The 19651-nt window shown below is 43.6% G+C and overlaps 1 protein-coding gene across 1 annotated transcript in view; it reads left to right on the forward strand.

The window, feature by feature from the left end:
• The window catches only part of INO80 (INO80 complex ATPase subunit), a 155504-nt gene that overhangs the window by 114132 nt on the left and 21721 nt on the right, over positions 1 to 19651 (forward strand). Inside the window, exons 26-27 of the mRNA XM_068253371.1 lie at positions 4131 to 4356; positions 17630 to 17757. Of these exons, the coding sequence (XP_068109472.1) occupies positions 4131 to 4356; positions 17630 to 17757 (354 nt within the window). The remainder of the gene's footprint in view (positions 1 to 4130; positions 4357 to 17629; positions 17758 to 19651) is intronic.

Raw genomic sequence — 19651 nt, forward strand, 5'->3', positions numbered from 1 at the left:
CAGAATTTGTGCCAGGAACTGCATTGTAACATATCGGTAAACTAAATTACCAGTATTTTTACTACTAGCGGTACTACCTGGCACCAGCTGAAGCAGTGTCTCTGCAATACGTACAATCTACCATCTTTAGGCTTTAAACATGTCTCTGTAAGGGCCCGTTTCCACTAACATGAATCCGCAGGCATTTTTTTCTATGCAGATTCGCCTAGGTATAGTGTAAATGGGCCCTAAAGCGCTGTAGAATGTTGGCGTTATCCACACTGATCATGGAAACAGGTCTAAACATTCAGATTGCAGCTGCAAACACCTGTGTGCATGCATTTTTATGGCCAGGAGACAGACCGTAATGGGGTGATTCATTGCAACAGCTAATCTCTGACATGTGGTAGGCACACACCTTTATGTTGACTTTTCTTTATTGTCTAATAAAACACAGCCTTTGGACTAATAAATGGCAGCCATTGTGTGTTCACAGACAGTCGCTGCCCTAGCTGTTATCACACCGTGTGCAGGCCTGAGCCTGTCACCAGCTGAGGAGATAGGAGTCACCCCGCTGCAGAACCCCAGCTTTCCACACACAGAGCTTCATAAGCATACTTTGTGTTCTTATTTAGACACAACACTGATGCATGTGAGAGTAGCTTGAATTATATTATGAGAGTATTGTATCTGAATGTAAATTATCATCCCACCTTTAGAGCACATTACTTCATGCAGGCTGTCACTGGAATGACAGTAAACCTGTCTATATAGTATATAGAGAAACTGTAGGGAAAATAACATAATGAATTCAATTATTTATTTATTTATTTTTTTACAACATTCATCTATAAATTATTTAGTCAGTGTTTGGCCATTGTTAAGTCTGCCACCACCCCTGTCACCCTGATTTACATTTACAGTACATTCTCAAATTTATTACAGGTGGCAACATCTTTAGTCCTGTCAGGTGATCTCTGCGGAATGTTTGGTTACTGAAAGTTCCACATAGCTAATCAGCCTAGGCTAAACATCACTGGGAGAGCAGGGCTGCATTCAATATCCAGCAATATAAAGATATTGGAAATGATACTAAAAACAGGAAAACTACTTTAAAAGTGGGCACCCTGAATAATTTACTGCAGTCTACTATATGTCACTGCAGTGCCTCTTTAATAACAATATCTGCATACGAATGTTGCTGTGTTTTCTGGGTTATGGCTGGTGATTTGCTGTAGCCCATACATCTCTTACATTGCTCTTGCTAAATTATAAGTCTGCTTATAATTTCCGCCCACCTATTGTCCAAACTTGGTGTTTTGGATGATAGTTGGACGTGTGTATGCGTGAAAAAAGACTAAGGCCTCGTTCACATTGCACCCGTTTTCTCCGTATTTCGCCAACGCGTGCGGGAGGCAGACATGCACGAACATCAGAAGTGCATAGACTGCACTGTCTGCTGTTCACATTACATGTGTACTTGTTTTGAATGCGGCCATATTGCGTAGTCCGTCATTCCGCTTGCGTGCACAGTATGCAAATGAGTTGGAAGATCATTTGGTTGGTGCACGGAAAATACGAGTCGTGCAATTGCGTGGTTGGTCATGTGGTTGGGTTGGGTTGGGGTGTGCGTGCGTGTGTAAGAAGCCTTTATGGACCCTGAAGACCCATCAAGCCACTCCTACTCCCAGGATTGCATACATCACCATAAAACAGCAGTGGATATAAAGGGTTGTGTTGATGTGCACTGCAAGAGCTGTTATTTCTGTACTTCTTAGCAACTTCAGGCTCTTTTTTTTAGCTACTTACTTTGTGTGTTTCACACAGCTGAACTGCACAGTCCACAGTCACACTGCTATAGCTGAAGTTAACTCGGGCACAGGAGCAAGCTGTGGTACTTGATATTCAGAATTTCTACCTTATCATTGGCTATTTAAAAAATCAACAAACAATAATCTTACTTCTCTGCTGAAGTCTCAGATTTATCAGGTACACACCTCTTGGTTAAAGCAGACCTGAACTCAGACCTTTCTCTCTGCTCCAAAAGATAAGCAACAGTATAATAAGCTTTACAGAAGAACATGTCCTTGTTACACCTTATAGAGATCCTTTTTGAAATGTTTCAGTGCAGCTACTTCCTGGTTTGCTGGGAGCACAGAAATGGTTAACCTCCTGTGTTTACATATTGTCTCTCAACTCAGCAGACAGTTGGGTGCTCAAGTTACAGTAAACACACAAGACACCAAACCTTTCTATTTTGCTTTTCTCCTGGCGGACTCAAAGCGGCAGAGCTGCAGCTACTAGGGTGCGCTCTATAGACAGTATAGCTATAGCTACCTATACACTAGCTCATTACTTGCTGAGATGGGAGAATAATAAAGGCCCATACACACGGCGGATCGCTGAAAACCAGTCTTATCTCCCAAACGATAGTCTGTACACACGCCGGATTTGACGTGCGAACGACGGAACGTTCAAACGACGTGTCGTTCGCAAAAATCCGACGTGTGTATGGGCCTTTAGACTGGCTGTTCTCTATAAAGACATGCAGGATGGACACAGGGTGGATTTCTCTGTGTTCTCCATCTCTCCTGTGCTAGAGTTCAGGTCTGCTTTAATAACACTAGGTAGCCTTCTACTTTAAAGCTCTGTTACAGTGCAGAGTCTCCATTGTGCTTCTGGCTGGTATTGATCCGCACTGCTCTATCTTAATTCGCTGCTGCAATTGCCATGGTCACAACAGTGAAGGTACACTGCTGCCCTATCTGGATTTTTGGTAGATTGTGATACTGAGCCCCCAATCATTTCGGCTTTTCATTTGTTTCTCCTATCTGGAGACATTCTACATTTGCTTTTTGTTTCTTGGAAAACCGACAACAACAATGTAAAAAGTCACGTAAACATTTTGTTTTTGATTCACATTGTGACGATTGTTCCAGGGTAGTATTTGTACATTTTTCAGAGAGGAAGTCTTATATGTTTCCTTGGAATGCCCCGATTTTACAATGAACATTGCATGCTGAAGTTTACATTTCCCGGGTTTATGAAAGGTTAAGCAAATCCCTGTGTAGCCTGCCCATGATGCAGAGGCTTTCAGATCCGGACCTTGACATCACACAGCCCTGAGAGTGGGACTTTCCTCTGTTAGGTTTATGAACTGGCAGGTTGTGACGTGAGTTGTTTTGGAGTATTGGGACAACAATTGTTATATTTTAGAAATACATTAGCAAGTGTGAGCAGTGGATAAAATCAGTATAAAGTAATATAAGTAATTTGCTGTTGTTTGATCTTCCAACATGTCCTCCTAGATCGCATCTTCATCCAGTTGTTCTATCTCTTGGTAATTTACTTTTGCAGTCTTAAATGTATATTCTTTTTAGATCTATATATACACTCAGTGGCAGATTTATTTTTTTTAAATGTAGAAGTTTCTTTTTTAGCTAGTTTCAAATAAATCATTATTTATAGTACCTGGTTAAATGTTCAGACACTGACCACTTCCTGGACCACAGACTGGTACTGTTATAGTCTGCAATCTGTTTAAAGAGATTCAGTCTGTGTCTTCCACCTTCCAGTCAAAACAGCAGGATGATATAATTCACACCAGAGACAAAGAATAAACTACACTTATATATTACCACTCACTGTGGCAGAATTATCGATGCCTCTCTGATCGGAATCGATGACTTACAGAGGAATCGAACACTAAACAGTCAGCAGGAAATCTATTGAAATTTGATCAGAGGGTTGCACGCTTCGATGCGGGGCAGTTATAGGCTTTCAATCTACTGTTGTTCCTGCCCCCAATCGACCAAGATTTTCCATCCTGTCTGATCAAAATCCGAAGGGTCGGACAGTTTTGGGGCATTGATTCCCTTCAAGATTTGATCAAAGTGATTGAATCTGGCAGGAATCGGATGGTAAAAATCTATGTATGTATGGTCTCATTATAATTGCACTACAGCTACACCTGGTCATGTGATCAGAAATTCAAGACAGGATTTTAGCTGGAGAAGTCTCATTTTACACAAAAAAGAAACATTGACCATATTGATGACTAAGCTGTATTTTTTTTAGATCCGTTTTGGATGTGACCTTTAAGCGGTTCTTTTGGGCTTTAATCATATAGTTTTACGTTTTTCTCTCTTCAGGTTGTTGCTGGACCAATAGATACTTATTGTAATGATCGAAGTGCAGAATATCAAAGAGCAATGCTGAAGGATGGTGGGAGCCCTGCAGTACGGCAATGTCTTCTGTTTGGGGCACCCGAGCTTCATTCTGATTGGCCAATGAGAGATTTCCAGTTTTTCCCAGAGAATCCAGGTGGTCTGCTGGCTATTAGACCGTGGCATGGCTGGTCCTTTATCCGAATACCAGGTAAGCACACAAAGCTGAGATGCAGGTTGGCGGTTGGTGCTTCCTCTGATGCATAAAGGGGCCCATACACTCAGCCGATTTTCTGGCCGACCGATCGATGCCGATCGATCGATCGATTGATCGTTTGCAAATCGGTTGGCCAATCGACCGATCGATGGCCAATTTCGATCGATTTCGATGGATTTCCATCGAACTGGCTGGATGGAAAATTTAGGTCGATCTGATGAGATTGCTTATCAGTTTGCATTGGCCTTAATGGAAATCTGATGGCAAAAAAATGCCATCAGATCGAATTTCAATAGATTTCAAACTGAAATCTTTTGGAATTCTATCCTGGTAAAAAATGTTCTAAAAACGCATCAGATAGATCATCAGATGCATTTCTTATCTATCTGCTGCCAATCTGACGAGTGTATGGGCACCTTAAGACACACAGAAAGGGACACTTTAGATAGGGCCATTGCTTCCATAGAGGTAAACTGGGCAAGTGCCTAGGGCTCCCCAGCTGGCTGCCAGGCTCCCACAGGTCTCCCCCCAACTTTATTGTGATCCTCTGGCTGGCAGAGTCTTTGCAGCGGAGTGAACTCTGCTTTCCAGCTGGCGCGCCGCCAATCCGTATGCTACCATTTTCATCCTCCCAGGGGTGCCTCTTTTTCGTGACCCAACAGCATGTTATTACCTAATAGACACAGCTTGTGATATACATTCTTGGACTAACATGCCGGTATTCTATAATGGGGCTAATCTGAATAACGTAAGTACAGTATATAGTGTTATTGATCAGACTCATATTTAAGACCTCATTGGCACACTTAAGTATAAGTACGCTAACACTTTAAGAACAGAGTTACACACACGTACGCACGTGTCCCTTACGTCAGTGCACAATAGTCACAATGATGGATGTGCTCATTAAGAGACAGCTGGGATACATGTGTAGCATTCCTTACACTGGTGAAAGCAGTGCCTTCTCTCCTGTGCACTTTGGCTGCTGTGCGCCTCCTTCTAGCGGAGTGTAATTTATAGCATTGTCACTGACTTCTCTTGCTCATTGAGTTATAAGCTGTGCTTCTGGGTGCTGGATAGCTGCAGTGCTCATCGTGACTGTGGGAATCTCCATTCTCTTCCTGTTCTATTGAGAAAAAAACGGCTCAGGCTTAAATGACAGGAAGTGGCAACGTAGTTAGAATGAACCTTTGCGACCGTTGATTGTGAGAGCTAGACAAGGCCCTCCGTATGACCCTATTGTTTCTCTCAGTGTAAGCGAGAATGATGGGATACCCTGTAGAGGCTCAAGGTTATCTGTCTTACAGCACAACTTTCAGCCGTTCTTGGCTTTCTTCTTATTTCCAGGTCGTGACTTCATGTTTTATCGTGGTCAGCTTTTTAGTGTGGAAGAGTGCTTGTACCCTGTTGCTTTGGTCTGAAACATGCAAATGTTAAAGTGGGCCGATACTGAGAGATGATTGAAGCTGCTATTTCTTTCATTGTTCTAAAAAATGCTGGTTGCCTGGCTGACATGCTGCTTTCTTGTCTGGTTTCCATGTGGGGTGGAGCCAAAACACATTATTTACATACTTCTTCTGGGTCAGTCAGTATATTAAAATGACCCTTTCAGGTTTCATGATAAAGTAAGTTTAGTTTATAGTTTTCATCACTGCACGTTTGTGTAAACCCAGAGTCTGGAAGTTTAAGTGGACCTGAACTCTTGCACAGGACAGAAGGAATACATAGAGAAATGCACCCTGTGTGTATTTTAGCCTGTCTAATTACTCCTTATCTGTAATTAATCACAACTGTAATTTGTCAGCTCAGGAATCTCTGCTGTCTAGGCAGAGCTGCTAATTTGTTTACACAGGATGTTGACCCTTTGTCTGCTTCCATGAAAGCAGGAAGTACATTGTATCAGCTGTAACAAAGAAATGTTTTTCTTTAAATGTTATTATGCTTTTGTGTATCTCTTAGAGCAGAGAGGACGTTCTGAGTTCAGGTCTGCTTTAAGGGATAACTGTAGTTACCAAACAATAAGTACAGTAATGCTCGCTTTACTTAGGTCACTATTTCTCAGCACTTTATAGCACTTACCCCTTTATTAATGACTACGTTGCCCAAGTACCCCCTGTTGCTGCAAATTTCATCACAAGTACCCCTCGATGCATATATATCTGTGAGGGGTACTCGATAACGGTGGATAAGTGCTTTTCCAACATTTCTTAATGCTATTTATACATATATATATAATTTTTTTTTTTTGGTCTCAACTTCCTATAATAGACTGCTCAAGTACCTCTTGAGGCCATGTGGGGAGAACCTATGATTTGAGTAATGCGGGTCATACTAATAACACAAGGTGAGCTACACTGTCAGAAGTAGTAACAGTAAAATTGCCATGCACTACCTGTGCACACCATTTTTAATTGTATACAATGAACAGAGGCGCCAAAAGTATAAGATTAGATTAAATGAGCTTAAAAACCAACTTAAATGGCAAAAAACAGTCAAACACATTTATTAGGAACTCCAAAAAGAAATGCAACGCGTTTCGCAGGTTCAACCCCGCTTCATCAGGCAATATAGGGAGGAGTATCAAACAATCTGCACAAGGATTCAAATTAAGCGCCTACAGAGGCGCTTAATTTGAATCCTTGTGCAGATTGTTTGATACTCCTCCCTATATTGCCTGATGAAGCGGGGTTGAACCTGCGAAACGCGTTGCATTTCTTTTTGGAGTTCCTAATAAATGTGTTTGACTGTATGAATCGCAGTCGTTGTCGTATCTGCTTGAGGGAGGTAAGAACACCACTTCCTCCCTAAATTTTGCCATTTAAGTTGGTTTTTAAGTTCATTTAATCTAATCTTATACTTTTGGCGCCTCTGTTCATTGTATACAATTTTGAGTCCACCCTTGGTGGAGGGTTGCTACCCTTTCTTCCTGTCTACAGAGAGCGACTTCTTAATCCTGAGTGGGGTCAGAACAATCTCCCCACCTGCCTTTACAGTGGTTGCCTGCTGGTGACCCTGACTTGTGAGTATTTAGCAATACAAACTTATTGCCACCATGTCCAGTATGAATTACACTGTTGGGGCTCTTGGTGTTCCCTGTTTTTACACCATTTTTAATGCAGGTTAGTGAATTAGGGCCATTGTTCTCACTAATTCAAGCGACATCTCACACGGGAGCTCAGTCTGTTTCCTGCAAGTGTCAGTCACCTCTGTTCATGAACGCTTCACTCATGGATGACCAAGAGGTCCTGAACTTGCCCCCCCCCCCCCCCCCCCCAATGACTTCTAAAGACCAGAGGTTCTTTTTGTTTGTTTGGCAACCGCACCATGCGAAATACTTTACAAGCAAAGCACTTTCGGAGGCATCTGGTATGTATATAATAGTTATATTGTACAGGTAGTCCCCAACTTACGAACGCCCGACTTAGGAACAGCATGTTTTCTCTGTTTCCATGGGAACTAGCCCAAAATTTTATTTTCAAATTGGACTTGTAGTTTTTGAGAAAATTGAAGAAAAAATGGCTTTAAAACTTGTATAAACAGGTACAAAGTGCAGAGGTGACACAAAGAGGGGCACTGGAGGCACAGAGGGGCACAGAGGAGGTACAGGGGACAGAGATGGCACAATGTTCCAACTTAAGAACAGATTCAGGTTAAGAACGAACCTACAGTCCCTATCTCGTTCGTTAACCGAGGACTACCTGTACATTAAATAGGTAAATGTATAACTATTTTATACATACCGGGCGCCTTGAAAGTGCTGTGTTTGTAAAGGGTTGTAGCTTTTTATTTTCACCCAGGACCGGGCCGAGGCATAGGCTGGAGAGGCTCCAGCCTCAGGGCGCAGTGTAGGAGGGGGCGCACAATTCATTCAGCTGTCATTTCTAATTGTATATGAAGCAGAAAGAAATAAGAAAAGGGGATACATAGCAGTGACTGCAAGCCAGATAACTACATATTAAGGTGTTGGGGAGGTTGTGGGCCCTGTGGCCCTCTTAGTCTAATAGCAATCAGTGTGTGACAGCTGGGGTGGGAAGGACGGAGGGGCGCACTTTGGTATCTCAGCCTTGGGTGCTGGAGGATCTTGTCCCGGCTCTGATTTCACCCAAAATAACCCTGAAGAAGTGGGGACAGTTATGTCCCTGCAGGCTATTGTTTTTAACTCGCCTTTGTGAGTATACTTTTATTATCCAGAGATACTGCACCATTTGTCTCCTGGTCTTTCTTTTATAGAGGTTCATGTGATTCTTGAAATGCCAGGAAACTTCTTGCTCTCTCTCAGTTGGCACCATAAGAAAGCTGTCTACACAGCCCTGTTTAGGATTTTGCTACTTCAGAGTGAACAGTGGCAATGTGGCATCTATAAAGCAAGAAATCCGTATTGCTGAGAAAAAGGCAACCTGTTTAATGCAGTTCTGTACATTTTCAGGAGACCAGTATATGGAAGATAGTGGCACAAACAAACACAACATAATACTACATTCTCAGCATCTTACCAGCTTGCACATATAACTGGAGAAATATGTGACCATTTACATGTCTTTTTCTTTAAAACCAACTAATTTACTGAGTACTGTACTGTTTTAACTCCTAAACATGTTAAAGTTGATAATTGAGTTCAACGAGTGAAAACATACTTATCCCCATTGTATTGTATTGCAATGCCTAGGCTTCAGTGCTTGTTTTGTTTTATTATTTAGTACTAGCTGATGGCCCGGTGTTCCCCGGGTATGTATTTTGGCTGGAGTTGACTGCACCCACTTTTTCTAACCCTAACACATACTTACTCAATTACTCTTTGACCAAGTTTGTGAGCTTTGTGGTCTTTGGCATCAATAATTTGCATTGAAATGAAACAAATATGATTGACTGTTTGTAGCTCCACCCCCTTTTCTGGATTTGAACCCCAGTCACCCAATGTCCAACTGTACCAGATTAGAGGCTTGTGGCATTAACAGTGCAAAATTGCAGCAATTAAATATTCCCCTTGAAAATCAATAGGTGAATTTTGATTGGCTTTTGTAGGCTCCACCCACTTTTCTAAATGGTAATCCCCGTCACACAGTTACTAACTGTGCAAAGTTTGAGAACCCTACCATTAACAGTGAAATTTGTATTTTTCTCCGCCTCCTTTTTGGTTATGAGCATAAAAAGCATCCTATATGTTATTCTAGGTAATCTATTATGTGTGTGCCAAATTTCATTCAAATCCATTCAGTTATTGTTGCGTGATTGAGTAACAAACATCCAAACTTTCGCATTTATAATATTAGTGTGATTAATACAACGCTGGCATCTTCTGCAGCGCTGTACAAAGTACATAGTCATGTCTTACTTTACTTAGGGACAGGTAAGTCATGACTTAACATAGTTAACTGATGACTTAACTGTCCCTCAGAAGGGCTCACAATCTAATCCATAACCTAGTCATATGTCTATGTATGTATCGTAGTCTAGGGCCAATTTAGGGGGAAGCAAATTAACCTATCTGTATGTATTTGGGATGTGGGAGGCCACCGGGGAAAACCCAGAGAGACACGGAGAGAACATACAAACACGCTTGCAGATAGTATCCTTGTTTGGATGTGAACCGGCGACCCAGCAATGCAAGGTAAGAGTGCCAACCACTATGCCACCATGCTGCTCTTAGTACTACAGCAGTGCTGCAGCGTTGGCCTGCATCCCAAGAATATCCACACCTATTTTATCAAAGGGGTAGAAGAGTCTTTATGGTAGTTGCTCCTCCCACTATTTTCTTGTTGCTCCCCCTCCATGTGCAGCAACACTGTTCCAATTCCATGTGCATCCCTCTTCCATGTTTTGCTCCAAATTGCAGCCACCCCTTTGGGCAGCAGCCAGCCAAGGCAAGGGCCCTTGTGGCCTTCCTGAAAATCCAGCCTTCACTAGAGAGATATTCTGAACACCAGTTTCAATGACAGCGTGGTATTGGACAACACTTGAATGTTTCCGTAATGTCAAAACAGGCATGGAGTGTGCTGAGGTGCTGCATATACAAAACTGCGGGGAGAGTAAACTTTTCTTTGAGTACAAGCATGGGGGAATGCTGTATTTAGCCTGTTGTGTTTCTTTACAGCCCATCCACACTGGGGTGATTTACAGGCGGTTTCCGCCGAATCCCAAATCACCGGCAATCCGTAGCGCTTTGAAAAGTGCTAGAGTAATTAAAAGTGATATCAAAAAATTGTGAGATAGAGAAAGGAGGGGTATTAAAAGTAGTAATTAAAAGTATATGGCAGTGATCTCACTGCAGTGATTGCTGGCGATTCGTGGATAATGCGGCGCGTGCAGCGATTTTTCACGACTTTAGAGCGATCACAATTGAAATGTTAAAAAAGAGAATTGAAATTGCTAAAAAATCGTGAAAATGTCCAAAATACGCTAAACAGCGCGAAAAAAATCTCTGTTGCAAAACGCTATCCCCAGTGTGAATGGGGCCTTGAAAACAATTCCAGTTGCCTGGCAGCCCTGCTGATCTCTTTGGCATTAGTGGCTGAATCACAGACCTGAAACAAGCATGCAGCTAATCCAGTCTGATTTCAGTCAGGGCACCTGATCTACATGCTTGTTCAGGGGCTGTAGCTAAAAGTGTTAGAGACACAGGATAAGCAGGAGTGTCAGGCGACTGGTATTATTTTAAAAGGAAAAATATATATCCTCGGTTTAGGTTCCCTTTAAGGCAGAGGCTCACACTGGCAGCCAAGCAACTAGCATGGTTTAGATCTGGGGCAGGTAATAGAAGCTCTCAGTATAAGGTCTACATTATATCTCACTGACTTTCGGTTGGTTAATTAACGAATGCTCAGTGATATTGACGTAATTGTACAAGTTACCAACACAGTAGTGCATGACAACAACCACACTTCTTGTATTCCTCAGTCATGACATTACCGCACAATAGCAGCACCTAACAAAACCTTTGTGAATGTGCGCCAGTGCGGGGCTGGGCTTAAATCTTCCCTGAAATTTGTTCAGGGAAAAACAAATCCTCAAGTAGGAAGAGGCAGTGGAAAGGTTTCCGGCAACATGTTTTTAAACAAGCTGGTCTGATTTCCTGTTGTGAAAGAGCGTGTTGTTCATTCCCACCAAATATTCCCTGCGTTTTGTGTGATATACCAACACAGACCACTAGGTGGTGCTTTTGTATTGGGAATATTTCATTTCTTGTTGTAGTCTGTAGATCTTACACAAAAAAGAAATCCTTTAAACCCCAGTGTCACTGGTGGGTACAATAAAAAAATGGACCTGTGTTTTCAATGCACTTCATAGGCTCTCCCTGACTGTAATAGGTACTTTTGGAGGAAAAATAAGAAATATGACAATTGTAGTCACACCTCTGCAGCATGTCACAATTGTCTAGATATGCATGATGTCCAGAACTGAATATCTGCAAAGGCTACATAGGCCATGGCCTGGGGCAGCGGTCCATATGGGAGTGGAAGAAAGGGGGTTCTGCACACAGGAGGGTGGAAAATGTATGTGGAAAAGCTGATGGCTGCACATTGAAGAGCAGGAAATTCTACATACAGTATGGGTGCTCCACATGAACTGGGCATTGTGGCTACACATGGAGAGCTACTAGAAGAGGGGGGCAGATTGTACAGGGGGTGCTGCAGATGGTAAAAGAGTGGTTGTTGTATGCGGGGGGAAATGAGATGATGGGAGCGGGAGGAGGGGAGTGGGGCAAAAAGTATAAATCCCTATTAGTGAACAAAATAGGTCTTCTTGGACACGCCAGTTGGCAGGTCTTCCTCAGTGGCATGTGTCAGCCATGAGGAGGCAGCAGTGAAGATACTGAATAGGAAAAACAGATTATCATGTCTGATTTCTAAACCTGTTAAAGTTGAGCAGATCCATATAACCAGTTATTCTGGTTTAGGACGTCAGTCATTTGGATGTTAACAGTTCTTCCCGGATTCAGTGATTGAGAGAAAACTTGTGATAGTCGTCATTGCTCTGTCATTACAAGGTATAGATAAGACTTGTGTGTCATTGTTTATGGTGGGTACTTGAGATGACAATCACTCGGTTACATTATTTTTGTAAATGTGTACCAGGACTGAAGCTTTTGGGTATTGTGGAACACTTTTCCCAATCTCCGTGCTGTTTTTCAGACGTTTAGTCAAATTGTAGATTTAGAGCAGATTATTCTGGTTCCATCCAACAAATTTGGTTTTTGGCTGGGAATAGTTATTCATTGGAGAGTATGAATGGCCATTTGTTCAGCAGATGGTTAGCTGACACGGTTGGTAGTAGGCTCGCACATGGTAATTTATAGTCATTTAGGCATGTGCCCTACATTGCCTCAGCTATACCGTGATTAGTATAAGAGGCTAAATAATCATCTGATGGTCAGTTATAGTAATGAAAACAGTTGTTAGATAAGCAGTATTCTATTCTAGATCTTTGATTTGTTATATTGTAACATGTTAAAAGAAATCAAAACCTTAGTGGGTAAAAATGACAATTTTCCTCTGTGATGGCTTAGCTGATTGAGCACCTGAATTAGACTGTGGTAACTGGGTGTGTCTAGATCCACTGTTAGATGACTGTGAGCAGGTGCAAGCTGCACCAAACACCTGCATTGTGGCTGCTGTCATGAGAGCAAATATACATACTGTATATCTGCCTTGTTTGCACAATCACAGCTGGATGGAGACTAAAAATGTAAGTTTGCTAATATAAATAACTAAAAGGTTATTAAACTTAAAGTTTAGTTGACAAAACTATTAAGTTACTGCCTACATTTCAAATGTTGTATTTATTTGGGCGTCGTTACATGGTGTATTCTAACGGCGTTCAGCATCCCAATGCACTGTATGCAGTGTGTTACCGCAAAACACGCTCATTTAAGGCCTATTTCCACTACACGTGGATTCTGGATGCAGAAAAACTGACTCCAGTTAATGCCTATGGACCTGTTTCCACTAAACGTGATTCTTCTGATGCAGAAAAATTATGGATGGCAAGTTGCAGATTTCTGCACCATGCATCTGTTTCCCATACAATGAACACGTTAGTGGAAACAGGCCCATACAGTGACTGTGAAGCATTTGTCGACTGTAGGCGTACAATGTGTGGCGCGACTCCCATTCCATTGACTTTCTGCTTACACTGTGAACGCAGCAGCCTTAATATATCTCTTGCAACTATTTTCTAATTTGTTTTTAAATAATTCTTCACCAGATTGTTTCCCGCTCAATGTGCAAAGCATTCTGTTTAGAAAACCAGGCACTGCCTTACCTTCTTGATATTTTTGTGGGGAGCTGGTAGGAGCATATTATTCAATAATGAGGTAGTTGGAAGTCATTAAGCAAGAATGTGCACTTATAGTTTAGAGCTCCATCTATTGGCAGCAAGTGGTAAATATTAAATATGCAAAATACCAATACAGACTATATCCTATGAAAGCAGTATTGAAGGTTGAGACAGCACCCATGTATAGGAGATGGTGTGCCCAGGCAGTCGGCTCTCCACACCACCAGAGCCCTCAATGTAGAAAACAAGTCGTGCAGGCACCACCGATGTATATAAAGCTTCTTTTATTGATCACATCAGATAAGGCAGAGGATACAACGACAGACCGCTGTTTCGGTCTGTCAGACTATATCCTATGTCAGCGCCGTCCAACTGGCGGCCCGCGGGCTGCATCCGGCCCGCCAGGCCTCCAGCTGCGGCCCGCTCATCTCCCTGAGTTGCATGCATGGCTTCCGCTATAGGCGCCATGCCTGCAATCTCAAAACGCGCACTTTCCCGTGTCCCCGATGGCCTGCATCAGCGCTGTCCTCTCCCGTATCCCCGCTGGCGCTGCCTTAGCTCAGACCTCACAGATCGCGGCGACTGAAGAGAGAAGAGTGCGCATGTGTAGTACCCGCATACACGGAGTACTTCACATGCGGACGTGACATCATTTGTCACTTCCGCATGTGAAGTTCCTCCGCGCGGGTGCTATGCGCACTCTGCTCTCTTCAGTCGCCGCGATCTGTGAGGTCTGAGCTGAGGCAGCGCCAGCGGGGACACGGGAGAGGACAGCGCTGATGACAGGTAATGGGGACTGGACACCTCGCTATCTAACTTGGGGGGCACCTGTCTCTAACTTGGGGGGCACATGTCACTATCTAGCTGGGGGGCACCTGTCACTATCTAACTTGGGGGGCACCTGTCTTTAACTTGGGGGGTACATGTCACTATCTAGCTGGGGGGCACCTGTCACTATCTAACTTGGGGGGCACTTGTCACTATCTAGCTGGGGGGCACCTGTCACTATCTAACTTGGGGGGCACATGTCACTATCTAGCTGGGGGGCACCTGTCACTATCTAACTTGGGGGGCACCTGTCACTATCTAACTTGGGGGGCACCTGTCTCTATCTAACTTGGGGGGCACCTGTCTCTATCTAACTTGGGGGGCACCTGTCTCTATCTAGCTGGGGGGCACCTGTCTCTAACTTGGGGGGCACATGTCACTATCTAGCTGGGGGGGCACCTGTCTCTAACTTGGGGGGCACATGTCACTATCTAGCTGGGGGGCACCTGTCACTATCTAGCTGGGGGGCACCTGTCACTATCTAACTCGGGGGCACCTGTCACTACCTCAGCTGGGGGGACACCTGTCACTATCTAACTGGGAGGCACCTGTCACTACCTCAGCTGGGGGGGCACATGTCACTATCTAACTGGGGGGGCACATGTCACTACCTCAGCTGGCCACACCACAGCATCACCGCCAGCCCGGCCACAGCATCACCGCAAGGCCTTTCAGCCCACACATCATCCCCAATCCAGCCAAAAACACTATTGCCAGGCACAGCAGCCAGTAGAGGAGAATTTAAAAGCCAGGTGAGAGGTGTCAACCATATTAAGGGGGCATTCTGCCTATTTATGTGAAATGCTGTCTATTTATGTGCCTCATGATTGCTGAATTTGTCTTCTTGGGTGCCTCATGATTTGTTGGGGGCATCATGATTGCTGAATTTGTCTTGTTGGGGGCCTCAAGATTGCTGAATGTGTCTTGTTGGGAGCCTCATGATTTGTTGGGGGCCTCATGATTGCTAAATTTGTCTTGTTGGGGGCATCATGATTGCTGTTGCCACTTTGCGATAAAGTGAGTTTTGGGTTGCAGTGTGGGCACTCGGCTTCCAAAAGGTTTGCCACCACTGTCCTGATCTAATGTCCCACATTGCTAACTTCATGTAAATTTGTCTCCACCCATGGCCACACCCACATTCTGGTCCATGGCCACACCCATTTTTCGGCGCGGCGCGCGTACTCTACGCAGAACGGTACCCTTGTGTTTCAGCGCGCGCAACTTCAATGACCTCTTGAATTGCATTTTGTGGGGATCTGTTGCCAATTGCATTGCATTTTGTGGAAAGTGCTGCCAATCTAATTGTCCTTTAATTGCATTTTTTTTTACTGCGGGGGGGGGGGGGGCTGCGGCTCCAGCAAGAACCTTCGGCCCTCCACCATGGGGTCAGAAAAAAAAATGGCCCTCCATGCCCATGAAGTTGGACAGCACTGTCCTATGTGATAAAAAAAAATACAACCCACATTATAAAATTTTGCATTCTGTTGCAATGATAGGATCTATGTTTAGCTTACATTTTTTAGGATTCTGTTTTGGTATCACCCCCCCCCCCCCCACCCCCTTTTTTCTTAACCATGATAGCGTGATGTTCTGTTGAAGATCCTGTGGGAAAGGGTTAAGCAGAAGAGAGAGTCAGCAGAGTATTGTTTTAAAGTTTTGTTTATGACAAGAGCTGCAAACAGGATGCGTCTTTTTCCTGAAGTAAAGTTACAAGGTTGTTCTCAGCACCCCATCTATTTTCTGTCTGCGCCATTGGGGAGTGTGGTGGGACAGTGCAATCTCAGCCCCTCTCTGCAGCGATAGCCAAACAGCCAGATAACAGGCCTGATACATATACATGTGTACATTGTTCTGAGGCATCATCAGCCACACAGGAAACCGTGCTCAGATAGATAGAAATGTGGCTGCAGGTTCCTCACTCCCAAGCCCATAAGAATACATAGGAATCAGGGAGAGTTTCTGTAGCTAGGCTTGTCTTCAGTCAATTGTGTTTCATTTTCTTTAAAGTTTACAGAGTGGTGCTTTATTTCAATTCAATTTTTTTTAATTAAAAGTATATTTTGTACATTAATATTTATTTATGATTAACTTTTGAGGTGTTTTATGCTACTTATAACAGATTATACAATACTGTAACATTAATCAACAAAAATATGTAATAAAAAAACAGTATTTTATAATATGTACATGAGGACAAACTTCGAGCGATGTAAAAACAGCGCAGGAGATTTGGGCGCAGCCAGCGCCACCATAGGGTGTAATAGGAATTATGGCTATAGTGGCGCTCAGTGAGTAATTTGGCCACCGTCAAAAGACTGAGCACAAATTACTATAAAACACTGTAATTCAGCCACCGGGAATAGCTGGAAGCCGAATAACATCTTTCCCCACTATCCATGGCGGCCTGGAGCGGAAATAGTAATTAACACCGCCGGAACTTGAGCAGGGTAAGCGGTTTATTTACTTTACCCTGCGCCCAAATCTCCCGGCGGCCGATTCATAGGCACACGACAACTTTGTGTGTATCTCTGAAATTATGTAGCTCAAGTTGTTCGTAAGCAGGGGACTGCCTTGTACCGGCAATGAACAGCATTGTCACTTTCAGTAGTAAATGAGAATTAATTTGATTCAACCAGCAGGTGGCAGTATACACCATAGAAATCTTAACATAATGGTGATGGAACATTTTGTTTCTATTTACCATGCTGTCTTGCAACAATGAATCTGTACTTTGATGTTGTAGTTAATTAAGTTGTACTTTGAGGTATTGTTTAAAAGCAAATAAATATGGCGGCCTCCATGTCTCTCTCACTAAAGGGTCATTTTATAGGTATTATCTATTCTAGAGCAACCCTTGTTCATTTGACCGAACGTTCATTTTTTAATCCATCCCACGGCTATCGCCAGATCTCGCTTTGCTTGTTTATGGCATGCTGTAAACACTCTCTGCCATGACTAATGTGGGAAGTAACGCTTCATATTGTACATGATATCAGTGTGTGCCAGGCCTGTCTTTGTGGGGAGTCCTGGCACTGTCTTTGCCACCACTCATAGATAGCCATTCTATATGAGAGATCTGTCTGTGATGACAATCGCTGTTGGTTTCAGTTCGTTATTGCTGTTTCTTAAACCCCTTTCTCACATAAATATTCACTTTATTTTACAGACAAGGAGAGTCTGATCACGGACAGTGGAAAGCTGTATGCACTAGACCTGCTGCTAACGCGTCTCAAGTCACAAGGACACCGAGTGCTCATTTACTCTCAGATGACTCGGATGATTGACTTGCTGGAGGTAGGGTGCTGCAATGTTATATAAGGCTGGCAGGACTCTCAGTGCATGGGGAGGAAGCAGGAAACTTGGGTGCCCAATATTGGCAGAAATTTGGGCGCCGCCGTAGGCGACTTTATAAATAACGGCAATACTGTGACATTTAGGCACCCCATAAAAAGGAGGCACAATATGACAAATAGCTTGTAGTTTTTTTTTTCCTGTGAAACCCCAAAATTATCATTTTTTGCATAGTTTTTACAGTGGGTAGCAGTTGGGGGGCGGGGTTAAAGTTTGGGGGGGGAGGTTAAGGTTAGCCATTGTGGGGTTAAGGTTTGGTTAGGTGTCCGGGGGGATGGGGGGAAGGGGTGGGTGTGGTTAGGGTTAGGCATTTTGCTGTAGTAAAGTATCGATAAGTTCTGCTAATATTTTATTAATGAATAAAATGAAAAATAATACTCTAAAATAGTAGTATATCAGTAAAATACCAAAATTCTCCTATTGGCTATTCCCAGGTGCCCCTATATTTCATGCCCATCCTGTGGATTGGGTGCCAAGTACTTTGTATATGCTTCCTAATATTCCGCTGGTTCGGCTGTCAATGCTGTGCTATTTGCATTCATTATTTAGTGATACTCCCAATTGATTGCATAATCCTGATCAATCATTTATTGATATATCATGTTCCTGAAGCATAATCATAACCTCCCTTCTGTTAACCTCTTCCTGACACCTATCCTTATACCTAATTACAACCCCTTCCAGACAGCTAGCCCTTTTATCCGACAATGCTAACCTCTTCCTGAAGCCTCCCCTCCCTCACAAATCTTAAAGGGAAGGTCCAAGCAAAATAAAAAAACGAGTTTCACTTACCAGGGGCTTCTACCAGCCCCATGCAGCCATCCTGTGCCCTCAGTCACTCACTGCTGCTCCAGTCCCCCGCTGGCAACTTAGGGCCGCATTGCGTACATTTTTACGCATTCCCGCTAGTGCAGGAACATTAACACAAACATTTTTACGCGTTACTGGTTCAATGCATACATTTTTACGGATTGAACCACTAACGCGTAAAAATGTATGTGTTAATGTTCCTGCACTAGCGGGAATGCGTAAAAATGTACGCAATGCGGCCCGCCGACCTCCGAGGTCGGCAACCGGCCAGCGGGGGACTGGAGCAGCAGTGAGTGAATACGAGGGCACAGGATGGCTGCATGGGGCTGGTAGAAGCCCCAGGTAAGTGAAACTCATTTTTTTTATTTTGCTTGGACCTTCCCTTTAAAGGGACACTTAAGTCAGGAATAAAAAATCAGTTTTACTTTTCCTGGGGCTACTACCAGCCCCCTCCAGCCGTCCCGTGCCCTCGCAGTCACTCACAGATCCTCGGGTCCCCTGCCGCCAGCTAGTTTCGTTTTCGCTGACAGGCCCAACAGGCCTGGCCACGTGTATCCTTCTTCATGTTCTCGTCCTCAATAGCATCCTGCACAGGCGCAATACGCTATTGCGGACAGGAATGCAAAGAAAAATACGTGTGGCCAGGCCTGTTGGGCCTGTCAGCAAAAACGAAACTAGCTGGCGACAGGGGACCAGAGGATCTGTGAGTGACTGCGAGGCACGGGACGGCTGGAGGGGGCTGGTAGTAGCCCCAGGAAAAGTAAAACTGATTTTTTATTCCTGCCTTAAGTGTCCCTTTAACTCCTTCCTGATTTCTAATGCTAGCAACAACCCCACTTCCCGCTGCCCTTTTTCCTTCATGTTAATCCATTACTGATACCTAATTCCAGCCCACCCCATATTTCATGTTAACCAATTACTGAAACCAACCCCCCCCCCCTTTCCTAACCCTTTCCTGCCACCTAACTATAACCTCAAATTTTTTTTCTATAGTAAGAGAGATATGGGGGTAGCCATATTTTCTTCC

The sequence above is a fragment of the Hyperolius riggenbachi genome, chromosome 9 (genome assembly GCF_040937935.1).
Source record: "Hyperolius riggenbachi isolate aHypRig1 chromosome 9, aHypRig1.pri, whole genome shotgun sequence".
In the NCBI taxonomy this organism is placed as follows: domain Eukaryota; kingdom Metazoa; phylum Chordata; class Amphibia; order Anura; family Hyperoliidae; genus Hyperolius; species Hyperolius riggenbachi.